At 34.9% G+C, this 20,302-nt stretch overlaps 1 protein-coding gene across 7 annotated transcripts in view; it reads left to right on the top strand.

Moving 5' to 3' along the window:
* Window positions 1-20,302, top strand: part of LOC144966049 (putative amine oxidase [copper-containing]) — a 57,215-nt gene that overhangs the window by 21,743 nt on the left and 15,170 nt on the right. For 4 of the 7 annotated variants that reach the window (XR_013644148.1, XM_078902054.1, XM_078902055.1 and 1 more), the window contains 2 exons: window positions 9,967-10,026; window positions 19,348-19,964. Coding sequence is in view for 5 of the 7 variants with exons in the window: in XM_078902054.1 (XP_078758180.1) it covers window positions 9,967-10,026; window positions 19,348-19,964 (677 nt within the window). In the remaining 2 variants the exon portion in view is untranslated. Of the gene's footprint in view, window positions 1-3,615; window positions 3,872-9,966; window positions 10,027-16,005; window positions 16,207-19,347; window positions 19,965-20,302 lie in introns of those variants that run through there. The other 3 variants (XM_078902053.1, XM_078902056.1, XR_013644149.1) reach the window with 3 other exon arrangements.

The following is a 20,302-nucleotide window of genomic DNA, read 5'->3' as shown; positions in this document are numbered from 1 at the left end:
TTTGTTTTCTATTAGGGTTAGTCATAAGTCTTAGTAAAGGTGCTAGGATGTTTGTTTTTCCATAAGTAAAGTAAAGGGGAGACATTCCGAAAGCTCCTACATCCCCAGTATAATGTATTCACTTAATGTAAATGTTGCTGCTCGAAGCTCGAAGAAATAAATAATCATGTGAAATTGAATGTAAGCTTCAATTTAATTACAAAAACAGATCAAATGAACGTTTCGGGTTTCCCCTTTATCAACAAAACAGGATGAATGAAACACCAAAGATGAATGAGATAATGTGGTAGTGGCGTAGTTAAGATGAATAAACAAAACATTGGTTGGCAGGAAATTAGTATGCTCCTTTGTAAGGAAGCACGAATTAAAACAGAATGCTAGATATTTCTAAAAAGGTGCGCAATTAATTATTAGAAAAGAGGGGAGGCGGGGAGGAACTGTGTAATGCAGTTTAGAAAGTGAAATATAAAAACATGTAGAATGTTGTTGGAAGATAAATACAATGGAATTGAAAATCCTTTCTTAAATATAGTCTAGCCTTGTGGAGAACATTGTGCCATTTGAAATTTGAAAATTAGAAATGTATTTTTTTACAGATAGATAAACAGATAATTTGATTTCCTTTTATAATTTAAAGTCAGTGGAGGTGCATAAACACGGTGCCAAACGCCACCAAACATAATCACCAGAGTACTGTACTGTAAGGTAAGTTCTCGATCCCAGGATCGTCTTTCAACTCTGCTCACGTCTGCTACTTCAGGTTTATTTTCGCAGTTGATTTTATTACCACAACCTGTTTTCATACACGGACAACTATGTGTTGCTGTGTCACGGGTCAGAGGCTATAGCGGCTTACACTTCATGTTGGGCCACACAGAAAAATCAACAGAGAATGTACCAACTTACACAGACAACGTTGTTTACCAATCGGCCCTCATTAAATAATGGTGGGTATAATATCGAATGGAAATAGTTCATTCCCCGAGAAATTGCGGGCGTTTTACTAGTAGTGTAAACGCACAGTACAATGTGTTATTACCATTTACTATACATTTAAGTTTTGGTTATAACAGTTAACAGTTATAAGATTGGACTTAAACACTATGTAAATCCGTGACCCTTCATCTCTCTAAGACATTATAACATCATTATTATCTGGGTTCCTCGCCTATCCAGGGATTAGATGCCATGAATTTCCATCTCTCTCTCTCTATTGAGGGCAATTTCGCAACATTCGTTGATCTCCATAAATGCCATTTTTTTCGATATTTTACGGCCAGCTTTTCCTCTTTCCTTTTCGACCTCGCTTTCAGCCTACTTTGTGCATTGCCCTTCGGTATCTGCTTTTGGATTCCTGTTGGATTGTTTCTTGATTTAAATAGGACCGTATTATGCAAATTTTCTTTTCTTGATGGTCGTCAAGGATGTTTTTATCTGTGTTATGTCGAGTGTCTCTAAGTTTCCTCTCTTCCAAAATGATATTATATGGGAGGGAGATGGAGATGGGGTTGGGGGTAGGGTAAAACAAAGAGCGAACAGTCAATTTTAAGTTAAGATAATTAAAAGACATGACATTTGATTTTTCAAACTCGCAAATGCTGTATTGATCATCCTAAATTAAAAAAATATATAGACTATATATAAACTCAACCCAAGTCTTTTATCATTATTTGTCTATTGGTTCAGTTTCCAGCATCAAAATCATCCCGACTGAATACAATTGTGAGGCGATGGACCACATTGAGATACATTCAGACTGAAATGTATGCTTTATTTAGGAGAAAGACTATCGTTTATTAACACGCGGAGATTTGACATTTCTTTCATAGTTTCAATTTAAGAATTACTTTTTTGCATGTGGTTCATCCTGACATCGTGTCGTTTTGAGATGGTAGATCACACATTTATGAATAGGAGTATAAATGTCCTAGGTTACACGTAGTTTTATGCGCTGGGTGTCTTTCTCATATGTTTGTTGTGAGTAAATTATATTAATATAATATAGCATCTATGACAAACCGGTTTTGCACGAACTGAAAGCTAACGAAGACGAAAGTGAATGCACTCAGTTTAAAGCCTGAAGAATATTTGGCGTCGCTTTGAAATGTGCTTTTTTAATTAAAATTCATAGTTAATTTGTGTGAGTTGTCATCAAAGCACGTCTCTATTTTTAAAGTTATTTTAGTCATTAAAGTTATGTCAATAGCTCTTTTTTAAAGACTAGTAAAAAGCCCGCAATTTCGCAGGGAAAAAACTATTTTCATTCGATATTGTACTCTATAATGAGGGCAGATTGGTAAACAACGTTATCTGTGTAACTTGGTACATCCTCTGTTGATTTTTCTGTGTGGCCCAACATGACGTGTAAGCCACTATAGACTCTGACTTAGGCTAACGTCTGCCTCTATCTCTTCCATCTATCTATATTCCTCACTTCCCTTTTACTTTACTTCTTTTTGAAGACTTGACATTCTTAACATAATACGTTGCGAAAGTAAATACAAAGACATTAGTGCACTCTCTTATAGACCCCCCCCCCCCCCAACCACCACCACCACCCCAACACACAGACACATAATTAATTGATGCAGTTGCATCTAACACAATGCCGGGATTACAGTGATCCATGCTTGTAAATTTGATGTGTAGCTGCGTGAAGGCCGTGCAAAGCAATGGCCTACACACTCGGCTGTGGCGAGCGGGCGACACTGCCCGCTGTGTGTGCCCTGACTCTGACCCGTGACACAGCAACATACAGTTGTCCGTGTGTGTCTACTTTTGGTTTGTTCGGGCTAGAAGCTAGACAGATACAATTGACAGTTTGCCGATAACGTTTAACTAAATATTTCCCAGGGCAATAATCATCACATCGATGATATAAAAACGACAGTAATATTAGTAGTAATATTAGTTGATGTTGTTAATCGGTGAAACTTATTTAAAATTGTGTAAATCCGAATACCTTAATGTGATCAAGTGAATAATATCATTATGAATGCCACGATTTGCTGGAAAAAAAAAACAATCGGACAGCTCCTCGCTCAGGAATTTCTGTATGACTTGATGTTTATACTGGACAGATAGAATTGAGGGTGTGGCCATAAGTATCAAAGGAGCAATAATAATAATAATACTTGATGTCATAAATAGATGAAAACTGTTGAAAACTAAGTGTAGATCTGAAATCCTTAAAGTAATCAAGTGAATAGCTACCTTATTTCGAATGCAACGATTTGCGTTAAAACGCCAAACTGACAACTTTTTACAGTGCCGAAATTGGTTGTTTTTGAGAGCGTATAATTTTTTTATTGACTCAAATAGCACAATGTTCTTCATAAGGCTATATTTTTTAAAGAAAGGATAACACAACCCAACCCTCAGGACATAATGAACTATATTAATCTGACTCCCGTAATTTCAATAAAACTCATCCAGTTGATAATAATAAATAATAGAACGTTGTGCAATAATTACGAGCGCAATTCAAAATCACCGGGGCGTTTGATTAAGCGAACAGATTCTCACAAGATTCCAAAGGCAAGGGAACCGCTGAACTGAATTTGCTCCAGACACACGCGTGTGTAATTCACGCATTTTTCTTTTCATTTTGTCCAGAAAATTCTTATTCAACGTTAAGTAAAGATCGATTGGAAGACCCCCCCCCCCTCCCCCCAAAATCTTTCATTTATGAGTACCTGGCTTGCGGAAGGTGAGCGTGGAGGGGGGGGGGGGGGGGGGGGAGTTGGACGAGCTGGGGTCATTTTTGTCGATCGATATTTGAAGGAAGAAATAAAAACGAGTTGTGTCAAAGTCAAAGTGCACAATGAGTGCTGTCATTGATTTTCGTAAATGGAATCGTTCAAGTTAAAAGGTATGAGTCATGTCCTCTTGAGACAATTATATTTTCGATGTTAAATTGTTTTTAAAAAAACAACAAGAAAGAAAAGAAATATATAACCCAGTCGCCTCAAATTGGCATCAAGTCGGAATGAACTCAATTAGAAAAGTGAAGTTATGCTAAAGTTAAAATAATCAGAAATATGGAATTTAATTCTTTTACTCACTTACCTTATTTATTACTTGCTAACTTACTTATGTACATACTTACCAACTTACTTATTTACTTAAGTACTTACTACTTATATACTTACTTACTTCCTCCCTTAACTTGGCTCGACTCTCATTCTTTTCCTTTTATCTACTCTCCTGTCTTTTCTCCTCACTCACACATCTACTTACTTACATACTTTATTACTTACTAACCAACTGCTTTGTTATTTACTCACTTAATTACTTACTTCTTCCCTTCCTTCCTTGCTTTGACTTGAATTAAGCCTTTAACGTTATATTATTAAACTGTATGGGTCCTTGAACAACGCTCTTTACTCGCAATAGCACATCCTACTAAAGTTGGCAGCCTTGTCCCAGTTTTTTAAAAATGACAGGTGTCCTAATAATAATAATAATAATAATAATAATAATAATAATAATAATAATAATAATAATAATAATAATAATAATAATAATAATAATAATAATGATGATGGTGATGATGATGATGATGATGATGATGATGATGATGATGATGATGATGATGATGATAATAATGATAATAATAATCATAATAATAATAATTATTATTATTATTATTATTATTATTATTATTATTATTATTATTATTATTATTATTATTATTATTATTATTATTATTATTATTATTATTATTATTATTGATACAGAATGATTAAAACCGCCCAATACGGGAAATTAATTTTTATTTAGAAAAGACCCAAACCGCCCCTTAACATTATCTAACATCTGATAAGACATTTAAATATGTCGATCAAGCATATATTATTTTTTTAAAATGTTATTTTGCTTTAATCTCACGAATCGACCAAATCTAAGATAACAATCTCCAAGTTGTCACACAAAATCCCATACGAGATCACTCCAGCCCAGGAAATCTCCCAGAAGATAAAACCTGTCTCGGGAGATAATGTTGAATATTGACTCTGTCATTGAACACATATATAGTAGGGACTGTAAGGACCGATAAATATCATAGATAAATATCATACGAATTGTGCAAATTCTGGTAAAAGCATGACATTTTGCGGGATGAAACTTCTTATAATAAAGAATGATTTTGGATAAATACCGGGGTCCCGATAGCTCAGTTGGTGGAGCACTCTCTTCACAAGCAAAGGGACCGAGATCGATCCCGGGTGTAGTCGAGATTTTTATGACCCCCCCCCCCCCACCCCAGCAGTGATTGGGTAGCTGGGTCTCTTAGATCTGGCGGAAGTACTTTGCGATAAACTAGCGTCCTATCCAAAGGATGGCAAGCAATTGCTATTGTCCGTTTCACGCTATAGAAACCGGGATAAGCTCCGGCTCCATGGGCCTGGTTGACTACTTTTTTTAATATAAATACCACCCTGAGACAGCTTCTGATTAAACACAAGGACCCTCTGAAAAACGGAAAAATTGTGGTATAAATTAAAATAGGTAACAAGTAACGCTACAAATTGTTTACAATGCTGACAGTACTGATCTCTGTGTTTTGCGAATCTGACAAACGACTTCACTTTTTGTCACACATCTCTACTTGATCGGTGACTTTTGTTTAAGCTTTAGGAATTATTCGATTTTCATGAAAAATGAACTTAATAAAAAAATTATCTTCCATTCAAATGACATTCTTTTGCTGATAGTGTGCCCTTTGGAATCTATATCATTTCCCTATTTGAACGTATTCCCCTTTGTCTTATTGGGTACTCTGATTGTAATTCTAGAACTTTTTACTTTCCCATATTCTTCCTATTATACTGGCGCTGACATGGCCTTAGTGTGTTGCAAGTTCCATAAACCCCTTAAAAACAAACAAACAAAACAAGTCCCGATGGAGTACAGGTTTGAAGTTCTTATTTTGGTGGAAAGGGGAATCGGAGATTGAAAATTGAGCATTTATATATCGCAATATCCACTAAAAGTGATATCAAAGTCAAAGGCTTTACAACGGGTCCCTAGCCAACAACAACTCTTACCATGTAGAACGAAACATGACTGCCAGATAGGCGATATTACAAGGGTTTTTTTTTTTTTTTTTAAGACAGAGACAACGCTTTTAACAACCAGGTATTCATTTGCATCCGAATACGTCGAGAGAATGTGAGTAACGAGCCTTTACCAAAGATTCTTCTATGCGCCGCTCGAAGTGGGACTAGAACCCGGGACCTTCCGAGTGTCATACGACTATACCACATATCCGCATTAAATTCGTCTTTATTCAGAAGTCTGAAAACCAGAATAGCTATTAAGTCTACAAAGCTCTCAAATCAAAATCAAATTTATATTCTCCATTGCACCAAAGATAAATATGTTAAGTTACAATTTGCATTCTGTTACCATATTTATTGTAAATATGTACTCAGTAACTCGTTATAGATGTATGTAGATACGAGTACAGGGAGGTGGGTGTTTTTTGTTTTGTTAGCAGCAACGAAATAAGATAGATGAACAAGTGATATTGCTGGTGCGGTTGGATCTAATATTGAAGACCAAATCAACTTAAAGATAATTTGAATGCAACATATTTTCCTGAATGATAATAATAATAATAATAATAATAATAATAATAATAATAATAATAATAATAATAATAATAATAATAATAATAATAATAATAATAATAATGATGATGATGATGATGATGATGATGATGATAATAATAATGTTTGTTATTTGTGACCCATCACCCCAAACCGGCACTATGTCGGATTGGAATGTCCCGGCTTAGAGTCCCGCATAGTTCAGTTTTTGGAAAGTGCTCTTTACTCACATTCTCTCGCCGTAAAATGAGTACATTTCCGTTAACAGCGTTGTTCTCTTCGGAAAAGAATTGCACTATCACCTTACAGGCGGTCGTGTCCCGTCCTTCACTTTAAGTAGTCCTGTTGGCCAGGGATACCTTGTAATGCGTTTGAAGTTTGAACACCTTTAGTAGATATTGCACTATATGTTTGTTTGTTGTTGTTTTTTTTTTTGTTTTTTTTTTTGCTTTGTTTTGTTTGTTTTTGTTTGTTTTTTTTTTGGGGGGGGGGGGGTTGTTGTTTTTTTGGTGTGTGTTTGTATGTGTTGTTTTGGGGTTTTTTTCTTCACCAGATAACAAAAAAGCGATAATAAAGTCACAATGACCAAAATCCTTGAGTTTAGTTTCCGCTACTTTAAGTAACTATAATAATATGTATTGTCTGATATAAAACATATTAAAATAATCTCAGTTAAATTATATGATCATAAATGCAAATCTTGGAAAGTAAACGACCACCATGTAGTACCGTTTTATGGCGAAATGGTACATTTTAAACTTTACATGTATTATAACGCCTTATGCAATATCTAGGAGCAGCAGCAGCAGCAGCAGCAGTAGTAGTAGTAGTAGTAGTAGTAGTAGTAGTAGTAGTAGTAGTGGTAGTAGTAGTAGTAGTAGTAGTAGTAGTAGTAGTAGTAGTAGTAGTAGTAGTAGTAGTAGTAGTAGTAGTGCTGGTGGTGGTGGTATTATTATTATTATTATTATTATTATTATTATTATTATTATTATTATTATTATTATTATTATTATTATTTATTATTATTATTATTATTATTATTATTATCATTATTTTTATTATCATCATCATCATCATCATCATCATCATCATCATCATCATCATCATCATCATCATCATCATCATTATTATTATTATTATTATTATTATTATTATTATTATTTTATTTATTATTTTTTAAAGAATTATTAATATTATTATTATTATTATTATTATTATTATTATTATTATTATTATTATTATTTATTATTATTATTATTATTATTATTATTATTATTATTATCATTATTATTATTATTATTATTATTATTATTATTATTATTATTATTATTATTATTATCATATCATATTATTATTATTATTATTATTATTTATTATTATTATATTATTATTATTATCATCATTATTATTATATTATTATTATTATCATCATCATCATCATCATCATCATCATCATCATCATCATCATCATCATCATCATTATTATTATATAATCCATGCTCTTGTCACACTCCCTGCTTCAATGTGTGTGTGTGTGTGTGTGTGTGTGTGTGTATGTTTGTGTGTGTGCGCGCGTGTGTGTGTGTGTGTTTGTGTTATGAGAGAGAGATCATTTGTATATGTGTGTGAGAGAGTGTGTGTATGCGAATCCTTTTTATGTCTGTGCAAGTTGCCGTATCTCGTACTTGTATGTGTGTTTGTACTTTAATTTGGCTATAATATTAGATATCGGCTTTAAACAAACGCGGTAAATAATCAATGTTTTTTTACAGGTTTGATTGATCACATTAACCATTATTTGTTAAAGTGCACTTCTTTATCTGTTCTTTGATAATTGTCGCATGCCATTGTGCATTTGTACGGAATGATTTAATGTGAACGGTTAAGATTTGTTTTGAGAATTTAATGGAGAACGCGTATACAATGGCGCTACGTTTTAAAATGAGTAATGACGACATGTACTTTTTTTTCCAGGTCTGATAACCCAAATTGTTTTGGGCTCATTGTTGCAATAGAAATTCCCTCAAACCAACGCAAAATATTGTCGACTACAACAATGTTAAAACAAGTCCATTATTGCATTCCGTTATCATACCTTAAAATAAGGGAACTTAGACCAAGTCGGATTCATTTGCCATTCAAACAAAGCACGTCATCTCGGTATATCTAGATATATCTTGATCGTGACGGCCTATGGGAAAGCATGCTTTATAACTTTATAAAATAATTTTCATGAATGACAAAAAATTGCCCAATTGTCGAATGTTTTAACCCAAAAGTTTGTTCAAACACTAGTGTCTTCTTTTACCTTTTCTACATTAATGTTATTATCTTTTGATCTGCGTGATAATTTATTGAAGAAATTACAGCTTTTACAAAACCAAGCCGCACTGATTATTTTGAGAAGGAGCATGAGAAAGCACATAGAACAATGTTTATGATCGTCATTGGTTGCTCGTCAAGGAAAGATGTTTTACTCGGAAAATGAATGTTCAGCTTTGTTTCTTAAGGACTTATGAATGACTTCACTCCTTTTCGCTATTTAAGCCTGTATGTTTAGCATCTTTCTCCCATAGCGAGCAGGGAGGTACTTGCTGTGTATTCTATCCCCTCTTATCTGTTTTCCAATTGCTTTCTGTCTTTGTCTTGGAGAGAGATTGCTTGGTTTTGTCCTGACCTTGGTCGGAGTCCTTGGCTGAGAGGGAAACAGTCGAATGTGTAGCTATAATTTTTGGAGATGATTTTTTTTCCTTTCAAATCATCTCTCTGTTATGTACTGTTACTCTTTTCGTTGTTAACATATGATTTGTAAACATTTGAGTGTGTTCCTCTTAGTGGGGATCTGTGCTTGTGTCTGGATGAGACTTTTAGGTGATCTCAAACTAAGTTCTTTGATAGTGTGCTCTTGGAATATATATATATATATATATATATATATATATATATATATATATATATATATATATATATATATATATATATATATATATATATATCGGTTTCCTATTTGAACCAATTCCCCTTTGTCTTACCTTGACTTGTGTGCTTTTAAATTGTAATTCTAGAACTTTTTACTATCCCGTTTTCTTCCTTTTTACTGGCGCTGATATGACCGTATGTGTTGCGAGCGCCGTAAAACCCTTTAAAAAAACAAAAACAAACATTTATCATCTTTTACGCAGCCCAAGGAAGGAAATACAATATTAAATGACCGATCCTTACCTTGTGGATCTCTTAAAGTGTGGAATTATATGCCATTTAATCTACGCTCTAGTTTAATACATGCTGAAAATTTTTTTAAGTGAAAAACTCATCACTATTTAAAAATCTCTATTTTTTTATATTTTCCCAGGATCCTCAAGACGCCCTCTGATTAACGAAGGCGAAGATGAGAGACTACATGAAACAAGCAGTAAGTTTCACACACACACACACACACACACACACACACACACACATATATATATATATTATATATATATATATATATATATATATATATATATATATATATATATATATATATATATATATATACTAGTAAAAAGCCCGCAATTTCGCGGGGAAAGAACTATTTTCATTCGATATCATTTTCTTGATTAGCTTGATTACGATTAGATGCACATTTTAATCAACGTGCTTGTCGTCGGTGCCATGCTTTATTCGGCATGATTTTAGTTTATCAGTCAGTAGATATCAATATCAAAAAGTCGCAAGTCTTTACCACGCTTTACTTGGGAGTGCTTTGCACTACCTTCAATACTTCACAAATTAAAATGGCGGCCGAGAATCAAAACAATGGTCAAATTAGGACATTTTAAACTTTCACAAATCTATCAAGGTTTGTTCCAGAGTTTTTAAAACGCTTTTATATGATGACAAATAAACGCCTGACAAAAGATCAACGGTGAAAATACAAATTGAATGAATACTGGGGATGTAGAAGCTTTTGGAATGTCTCCCCTTTACTTAACTTATGTGAGGTCAAATGAAAATCTGAAGCGGACGCGAAAAATATCATGTCCCCGAATCTGTCTACTTTTGGTTTGTTCGGGCTAGATAGAAGCTAGACAGATCCAATTGACAGTTTGCCGACAACGTTTAACTAAATATTTCCCAGGGCAATAATTATCACATCGATGGCATAAAAACGACAGTAATATCAGCAGTAATATTCGTTGATGTTGTTAATCGTTGAACCCTGTTTAAAACTTCTGTAAATCCGAATACCGTCATGTGATCAGGTGAATTATATCACTATGAATGCCACGATTTGCTGAAAAATGCCAATCTGACAGTTCCTAGCAAACACACACACCCCTCCCCCCCCCCCCCCCCTTTGCTCAGGAATTTCTCTACTTGATGGACACCCCCCCCCCCCTTTTTTTTTTTCTTCCACGCAACCACATTCCAAAACACACACACACGCACACACACACATATGTATACACCACACACACACACACGCACGCACACATAAACATACACGCAATGAGAACACACTACTACATAACACTGATTACCGCTAAATCAACACAACGGAAGTAAGGACTCTACTGGACAGATAGAGTTGAGGGTGTGGTCATGAGGTGTTTGTGTCTTCGGTAAATTTTTTATGATATCTGTTTGACTTAACGAACTTTCAAACTGACTTTAAATTATAAAAGGAAATCAAGTTATCTGTTTATCTATCTGTAAAAAATACATTTCTATTTTTCTAATCTTTCTTTAGAGTTGTGCGCTGTATCAATTTTTTAATTGACTCAAATAAGCACAATGTTCTCCACACGGCTATATTTTTTAAAGAAAGGATATATATATATATATATATATATATATATATATATATATATATATATATATATATATATATAATATATATATATAAATGTGTGTGTGTGTGTATGTGTGTGTGTGTGTGTGTGTGTCGTAACGTCAGTGGCTCAATATTGCAGAGTCTTACAATATAATATGCAAGTGATGTTCAACTTGTTCTCTAACCGAATTGATGTCTACGAACTCCACCCCCCCCCCCCCCCCCCCCGGGTTTTCTTATCACAGACATCAGAGGCGATTATTTACATATAAAGTAACTTCATTGCTAACTATTGTTACAGCTCCCCGCATAAATGTGACCCTAATAGTGTGACTTAGTAGTTTTAAAAAGGGTCAATTTCCACGCGTTACCGAGGAGATTAGCTGGGGAAAAAATTACAAAAAATTACTCTAATTTTATTTTTAAACTCACTTTTATGGGGGTCCCGATAGTACCGTTGCTAGAGCACTCGCTTCGCAATCAAAGGGACCGAGATCGATCCCGGGTGCAGTTGAGATTTTTTCTGTCCACCCCGCAGTGATATGGTGGCTGAGTCTGTTATATCTGTCGACAAGTACTTTGCGATAGACTAGCGTCCTATCAAAATGGTAGCAAACAATTGCTATTGTCTGTTTCATATTTCACGCTGTAGAAATCGGGAAAAACTCCGGCTCCATGGGCATAATGGCTCTGAGGGACTACTGTTATGAGCCCTGATCATCCCGACATACGACTAGATCGAAGGACGGGGTCACATGATATTTTGTCTCTTCAGTTTAATCGATAGAGCGCTCGATTATAAAACGAGGGGATTGATTTCAACTCTCAGATGAGTCGAGATTTCATTCTTTTCTGATCTCCGACCTCATCCCTGTGCACATTGAAGTTAATTCATGGCTGACTGGGTCAGATCTGACAGATAGTACTGGGCGATAGACAAATAATACCGTCTTATCTCAAAGTTAACAAGCACCTATGTGGCTATGATGTCTAGTGGTATAACACTCAGCTTCGGATTCCACTTCGCAAATTGACATGGAAATTGACATATTTTGTTTTCCTCTTGAGAGAAAACATCCTTAAATCGTGTTATAACAAATATATCTAAATGAACGAGTACATATCGGGACACGTTGAATAAACCTGTTTTCACGGATAAAATTATAACGTGTCTAAATATGCTTTTGACGCGTATAATTGTCCTTGACAGATAACGCTCTGTATAACAAGAGGATAGGACTATCAAAATAGGCCGTCTCATCCCGATAGAAAATGAGTTAACGCTCAAGCTATCAATGGGAGCGATCTATATTCATGTTTTCGTCCAACCAAGGCATCAATCACATGATTTGTTGCTGTCCAACGACTGGATATTTCTTCAGAAATGTAAACACGCTGCTTTGTTTATGAAAGTTGTAAGCATACCCATGTGTCCTGCTGAACATAATGACCAATCGTGATGCTAGATATTTCAAAAACTGAACACTTTTCACAATGTGGGTCACTTTGAGCACATATTCCAATGTGACTAATGACCTCGAGCACATGGGAATGTAATATAGATCATGCCCACTGGATTCAATTGTCTGATGTCACGTCGCCCAGCAACGACAGCCATAGTAGTTCTAAACAAAGAAAATCGGTACTTTTTATTCTTCATGTTGACTAGAACTTTTCATATGTCTTGTGATCAGAATATGTATAAGTCAAAACATGATCAGATTTATAATGTTTTTTTTCCTCTGGATACGCTTTTATGCTCGTCGGAGAAATATTTCACAAGAGCGTCCGCCATTGTTCCGATAGTTTAGAGCCAGTTACTAAGTTACCATGCGTCAATACGTGGGAAGTGACGTTACGACTGTTGAAGCGTGTTGGACACCTGAATTATCCCTCTCCTTACCGGCCGTAGTAAAATCATCACATTCGTTCCGATAAAACAACAATTTTTTCTTTCTGATTCCTTTGTACATCCTAATATTTTTTTAAAAATATAGTTAGTATAGCTACAAAAACTTGATACTGTTTTGTACATCCCATTTTGCTGAACAATAATATTATGTATAGATTGTACTTCTTGCTTTTTCTGTGTTTGAGTAAGAAACATCCATTTTATACTAGGTGGGTGTGAAGCTATATGTAGAAAATAACTTAGATAACCTGTTGGACAGTCGTATTGTAAATATGAGAGTGATTGGTAAACATAGGAAACTACACATGCTTTACTATCGATTGTCTGTATCGAAGAAATGTCCACTGTGCTTGATGAATATAACGAAAACAGAAATCTATGTGTAAATGTTTATAATATGAGCTAGAAAATCATGTGATAACTAGTCCCCCATTTGGCGGTATGAAAACACAATAGATAGTATGTGCTTGGCTAAGAAGCTCATAACATTGCCATCCGGAAGTTTAACGGACCAACACACAAAACTGTGTGTATCCATGAAAGTTTATAGTTGGGTTAATACAGTTCAGTGAGCATAACTCATAAACGCGGATGGCAAAAAAGAATAACAAAGACTTGAGTGACGTCATCTTCGAACTATCTATAACAATGATCAGAGAGGGGTCGAATTCATTCATTCACTTTATTGTTTACAAACAACCAACTATTTTTGTCCGAGCACGTGTGAAGGTGTGTCACAAATTCCAGGAATTTGATAATTTGTCAAAACTCTACTGGATAATTTGGAACATGGCTTGTAAGGAGAGAGTTAAAATCACCGGAGGATTGAAATTTCAAAACACTCAGTGAGTTGTTTTACGAGACAAATAACAAGAGTATTTTCTCTTTTAACCAGTAACTCTGGAAAGACACGTATTTAAAAATTTGACCAGAAAACGTGTCCTTCAAAAAATCGATCGATTAAAATGACCTTCACCTTCGCGAATATTCTCAAACCTGGGACTTCGCGACACCCTATTTTCTAATAATAATAATAATAATAATAATAATAATAATAATAATAATAATAATAATAATAATAATAATAATAATAATAATAATAATAAGATGCCCTTTATTCATCTCATAGGTGACATTTTTCTCTATGGTCTATTCCAATGGAAGACTGGAATAATCCAGGCGTCAGCCGCTGTGCAGCGTCGCAAATTTAGCTAGGGCGAGGTGACTTGCTCAAATCCACAGAGCGAAGCGGCGGATGATTGAACTCGGTACTTTTCGGGTACGGAGCAAAGATCGTACCGCTGGGCCAGCCTGTCCTCTAATAATAATAATAATAATAATAATAATAATAATAATAATATAATAATAATAATAATAATAATAATAATAATAATAATAATAATAATAATAATAATAATAATAATAATAATAGTAATAGTAATAATAATAAATCGTTATTGTCCAGAAATGGCAATAGGATTCAATAGTCTGATGTCACGTCCGCCCAGCAACGAGCAGCTTGGTTCTAAACAAAGTTATGGGTACTTTTTATTCTTCATGCTGGCTAGAACTTTTCACATGTCTTGTGATCAGAATGTATAAAAGTCAAAACATGATCAGATTTATAATGTATTTCTCCTCTGGATACACTTGAATGCTCGTCGGAGAAGTATTTTATAAGAGCGTCCGCCATTGTTCCGATAGTGTAGAACCAGTTACTAAGTTGCTATGCGACACTACGAGAGAAGTGATATCACGACTGTTGAAGACTAGTCATGCATTGCTAAATCAGTTACAAAGACAAAGACATTCCCACCTATTTCTCTCTCTCTCTCTCTCTCTCTCTCTCTCTCTCTCTCTCTCTCTCTCTCTCTCTCTCTCTCTCTCTCTCTCTCTCTCTCTCTCTCTCTCTCTCTCTGTCTTTCCCCCGCTCATTCTCTTTCACACACACACACACACACACACACACACACACACTTATAGACACACACATAGGCAATCACTCACAAATATTATTTCTAGTCCATAGAAATGCTGGTATTCAATAATGATCACCCATCCTCGCTCTTTTACGCCCTGTATTCCTTAGAATCTACATTCTGCTACTAAAATAGATATGCCACATTATGATTCAATATGTAATCTATTTATTATTAGTCCTCCAAGAGACTAACTGTTACATAGACACTTCCAAGGATGTTGGAATCGGAAAAGTCAATTGTGGGACTACACACTTTTTTACATTATTATGTTGGAATTTTATAAAACATAGCATTACGTACGTACAAAGTATGACCCACCGCCTCTATTATAATATTTTATTTGGGAAAGGAACGAGTTCCCAAAATTGAATTAAAAGTGAACACAGGATTCCAAAATTTGAGACCTAAGTCGTTAAAAAAAAACTAACCCAAATCCATTCTTTCCAATAGCTCGTATGTATTCAAATAATTGTTTTTCATAATTAAGACTTATAAATTCAATGTTCAGTATTACACGGGATTGAATTCGAGGATTACAAATGATAATTTATTCAAGGTAGGATAAGTTCAGACATCATATCCGAGTGGCTCTGTTGTCGTTTCTCATTTCTTTTATTGGAACGGGGGCAAATTCAAACACGAAATCGAGATAAACTTATCTCTTTAAAAAAATAATAATAAATAAAAGAAAGATTTTGAAGCCTATGGGGAAAATAGTGCAAACGTTATCTGTCTTTGTTTAACTGTTTTTGTTAAAATATGAAATGGATCTTATCAAAGATTTGGGGTCAAGCATATAAACGTTCTCAATGCAGTCGGATTTCATTGTTTGAAATCTTTTGGCCATGTCCCGTGTTGGTGTCACGAATAACCAAATGGAAGGTAGGTTTATAACATTAAAATGTATCGATTGTGCTTGCTGTTTTAATATTGTACTAATAATACATAGCATTCGTAAAGTGCATAGCCTTAACATTCATTATTGTATGCTGAAACGTGAGTTATATATATATGTATATATATATATATATATATATATATATATATATATATATATATATAAAACATACATACATAAAATACATAAGTAACATTCATAAATAGTATACATAACATACATACATAACATACATAACATACATACAGTGCATATATCCATACATACATACATACATACATACATCCATCCATCCATCCATCCATCCATCCATCCATCCATCCATCCATCCATCCATCGATCCATACATCCATCCATACATACATACCTACATACATACATACATACATACATACATACATACATACATACATACATACATACATACATACATACATACATACATACATACATACATACATACATACATACATACATACATACATACATACACCATCTGTACATAAATTTAATGTAATTAAATATATATATATATATATATATATATATATATATATATATATATATATATATATATATATATATATATATGTACTTGTAAAAAGCCCGCAAATTTGCGGGAAAGAACTATTTTCATTCGATTTTGCCTGAATCATTTTCTTGATTAGCTTGATTACGATTAGATGCGCATTTTAATCGATGTGCTTGTCGTCGCTGCCATGCTTTATTCGGCATGATTTTAGTTTATCAGTCAGTAGATATCAAAATCAATAAGTCGCAAGTCTTTACCACGCATTACTTGGGAGTGCTTTGCACTACCTTAAATACTTCACAAATTAAAATGGCGGCGGAGATTCAAAATAATGGTAGTAGTAGTAGTAGCCTATGGCTACACCTCCAAATTATGTTTGTCGATCCAGGTCATCTCCGGCTTCAAAGATTGTTTCGTGTGGCTTTCTGCTCTTTACGGCATCTGCAACAGTCGTCTCAGGACACCGCTGTTGTACGAGTGGACTAGGTTACATCTTCAAGTGCATAATACGGGTCCTCTTCCCGCATCCATGGGGAAACTGGCGTCACGGCTGGGAGTAGCTGACGCAGCAATGCGATTTTGCATTCGGGGTGAGACCCCCTTAAAGTCTGGGGCATGCATGACCCACCGGCGTGTGGAATACGCTATGGTATCCAGACAGGTCTCAGGGAGCTATCCCTAATAAATAGTGTGGTCACAACTGACCTCCGCTGTCTCGCGGAATACTCTTTCAAGTGAGAGACTTCGGGAAACAACCCTCAGGAAAAATTCGAAGCTGGAGACCCGTAGGCAGTCTATATCTACAATTAGTTATATTCTGGCAACTCTACTGCAACATTGCGTTGCAAACCCGGCGTCGAAACAGGGCCTGCCCTCTCATGGACCCACACCTCCTTAACCATGATGACAACAATGGTCAAATTAGGAAATTTTAAACTTTCACAAATCTATCAAGGCTTGTTCTAGAGTTTTTAAAATGCTTCTATATGATGACAAATTGAATAAATAAACGCCTGACATAAGATCAACGGTGAAAATACAACTTGAAAGAATACCGGGGATGTAGGAGCTTTCGGAATGTCTCCCCTTTACTTAACTTATGTGAGGTCAATAAATGAAAATCTGAAGCAGACGCGAAAAATATCAAGTACCCGAATCTGTCTACTTTTGGTTTGTTCGGGCTAGAAGCTAGACAGAACCAATTGACAGTTTGCCGACAACGTTTAACTAAATATTTCCTAGGGCAATAATTATCACATCGATGACATAAAAACGACAGTAATACCAGCAGTAATGTTAGTTGATGTTGTTAATCAGTGAAACTTATTTAAAATTTCTATAAATCCGAATCTCCTTCATGTGATCAAGTGAATAATATCACTATGAATGCCACGATTTGCTGAAAAATACCAATCTGACAGTTCCTAACAAACACCCGCCCCTCCTTGCTCAGGAATTTCTGTACTTGATGGACACACACCCACCCCCCTTTTTTCCACGCAACAACATTCCAGAACACACACACACACACATGTATACACCACACACAACACACACACGCACACACACACACACAAACATACACGCAATGAGAACACACTACTACATAACACTGATCACCGCTAAATCAACAACACAACGGAAGTAAGGACTCTACTGGACAGTAGATTTGAGGGTGTGGCCATAGGTTAAACCTGGGTATTATCCACCCGAAACCATCATATTGAAAGCATCAAAGGGGCAATAATAATACTTGATGTCATTAATAGATGAAAACTGTTGAAAACTTAGTGTAGGTCTGAAATCCTTAAAGTAATTAAGTGAATACATTATTTCGAATGCAACGATTTGCTTAAAAACGCCAAACTGACAACTTTTTACAGTGTAGAAATTGGTTGATTTTGAAAGTGTTAGTGTCGTCGGTAAATTTTTTTATGATATCTGTTTGGCTTAACGAACTTTCAAACAGACTTTAAATTATAAAAGGAAATTAAGTTATCTGTTTATTTATCTAGATCTGTAAAAAGTACATAGATATCTAATTTTCAAATCTTTCAGTAGAGTTGTGCTCCGTATAATTTTTTTATTGACTCAAATAGCACAATGATCTCCACAATGTTATATTTTTTTCAGAAAGGATATATATATATATATATATATATATATATATATTATATATATATATATATATATATATATATATATATATATATATATATATTGTCATATTTTGCTCCGTTTTTGATATTGATAATACCGAGATCATGTTTTCAAATGTGTCCTTACAGGAGACCTGAACCTGAAGGTGTTATATATTTTTATTTAATTCTGACTTACCGTGGTTGTCTGGTTTTATGTCGGAATGAACTAGACGAGAGAAAAACTAGTTAAAGGTCAAAATTATGGGGAATTAAAAAATTAAGTTTTTGAACTTTAAGAAACGAATCTCACTCTCCTCAATTATGATATTTTTTTCATTACAACTGTCATAAGTAAAGCTAAACTTCAATTGTAGGCATCAAATCTACCCTGACATAATACCGTTTTGAGGCCATTGGTTACAATTATCAATCAGTTCCTGATTTCCCTACAGGTTTTGACTCAGACGAGGTGAAAGATGTCCGATATCGCAAACAGACAGTTCCATGGAAGGTGATTGCCATCATCTTTATTTGCCTAAGCATTGGTCTTCTCGTCGGGGTCGTCGTTCTAGGGATTGGGCAGAAGGATGGCCAAGGAACACCTGTATGTGGATCAGGGTCCAACTCGGTGAAAAGACCCATGGATTTGTCGGAACCAGATGAGCCAGGGCCTTTCCATGATCTGACCAAGAAGGAAATAAAAAGCATTGTGAAATTTCTACAACATGATCCGTCGACAAAACTCAAACCCGCTGAAGAAGCAAAGTGGTCAGACGCTGTTATCTACACAATGGAGCTTCTCCCGGCACCAAAAGCCAAAGTGCAAGCCTTCTTAGCGGGAAAGGGGCCTCAGCCTGACAGACAGGCGAGAGTGATCATATACCGTCGTGATTTGAAGCCTGCAGTCGTTCAGGAGCTAGTTTGTGGTCCCTTGCCAGATGTGACCCAATGTCCTTTGTACAAGTCCAACAATAGAAGAAACCCGATAGAATATACCCTGAGACCCATTATGCTCCCGGCTGATTGGACAGATATATACGACTATCTCTTCCCAAAGATTGAGAAACAGGTAGGTCGGATTGGTGTATATTTATCGTTTTATCACACACACACACACACACACACACACACAATATATATATATATATATATATATATATATATATATATATATATATATATATATATATATATATATATATATATATAAGATACGGTTGAGGGGAATTAGCTCGAATCACATAGAGTGCTCGACAGTTTACATGTCCCCACAGGAGGAAATTTTTACTATCCACAACCCATTACACTCCCCAATAAAACATCTATATCTTTATTCTATATTGGGGACACTCAATGAATTACAAAAAACAAAAGGCAAGAGTATAAAATTTTATAATATTCTACCCA

Source organism: Berghia stephanieae, chromosome 2, assembly GCF_034508935.2.
Source record: "Berghia stephanieae isolate SIO BIC M18660-M18661 chromosome 2, UCSD_Bste_1.3, whole genome shotgun sequence".
Taxonomy (NCBI): domain Eukaryota; kingdom Metazoa; phylum Mollusca; class Gastropoda; order Nudibranchia; family Aeolidiidae; genus Berghia; species Berghia stephanieae.
This window is presented reverse-complemented; position numbering and strand designations above follow the sequence as displayed.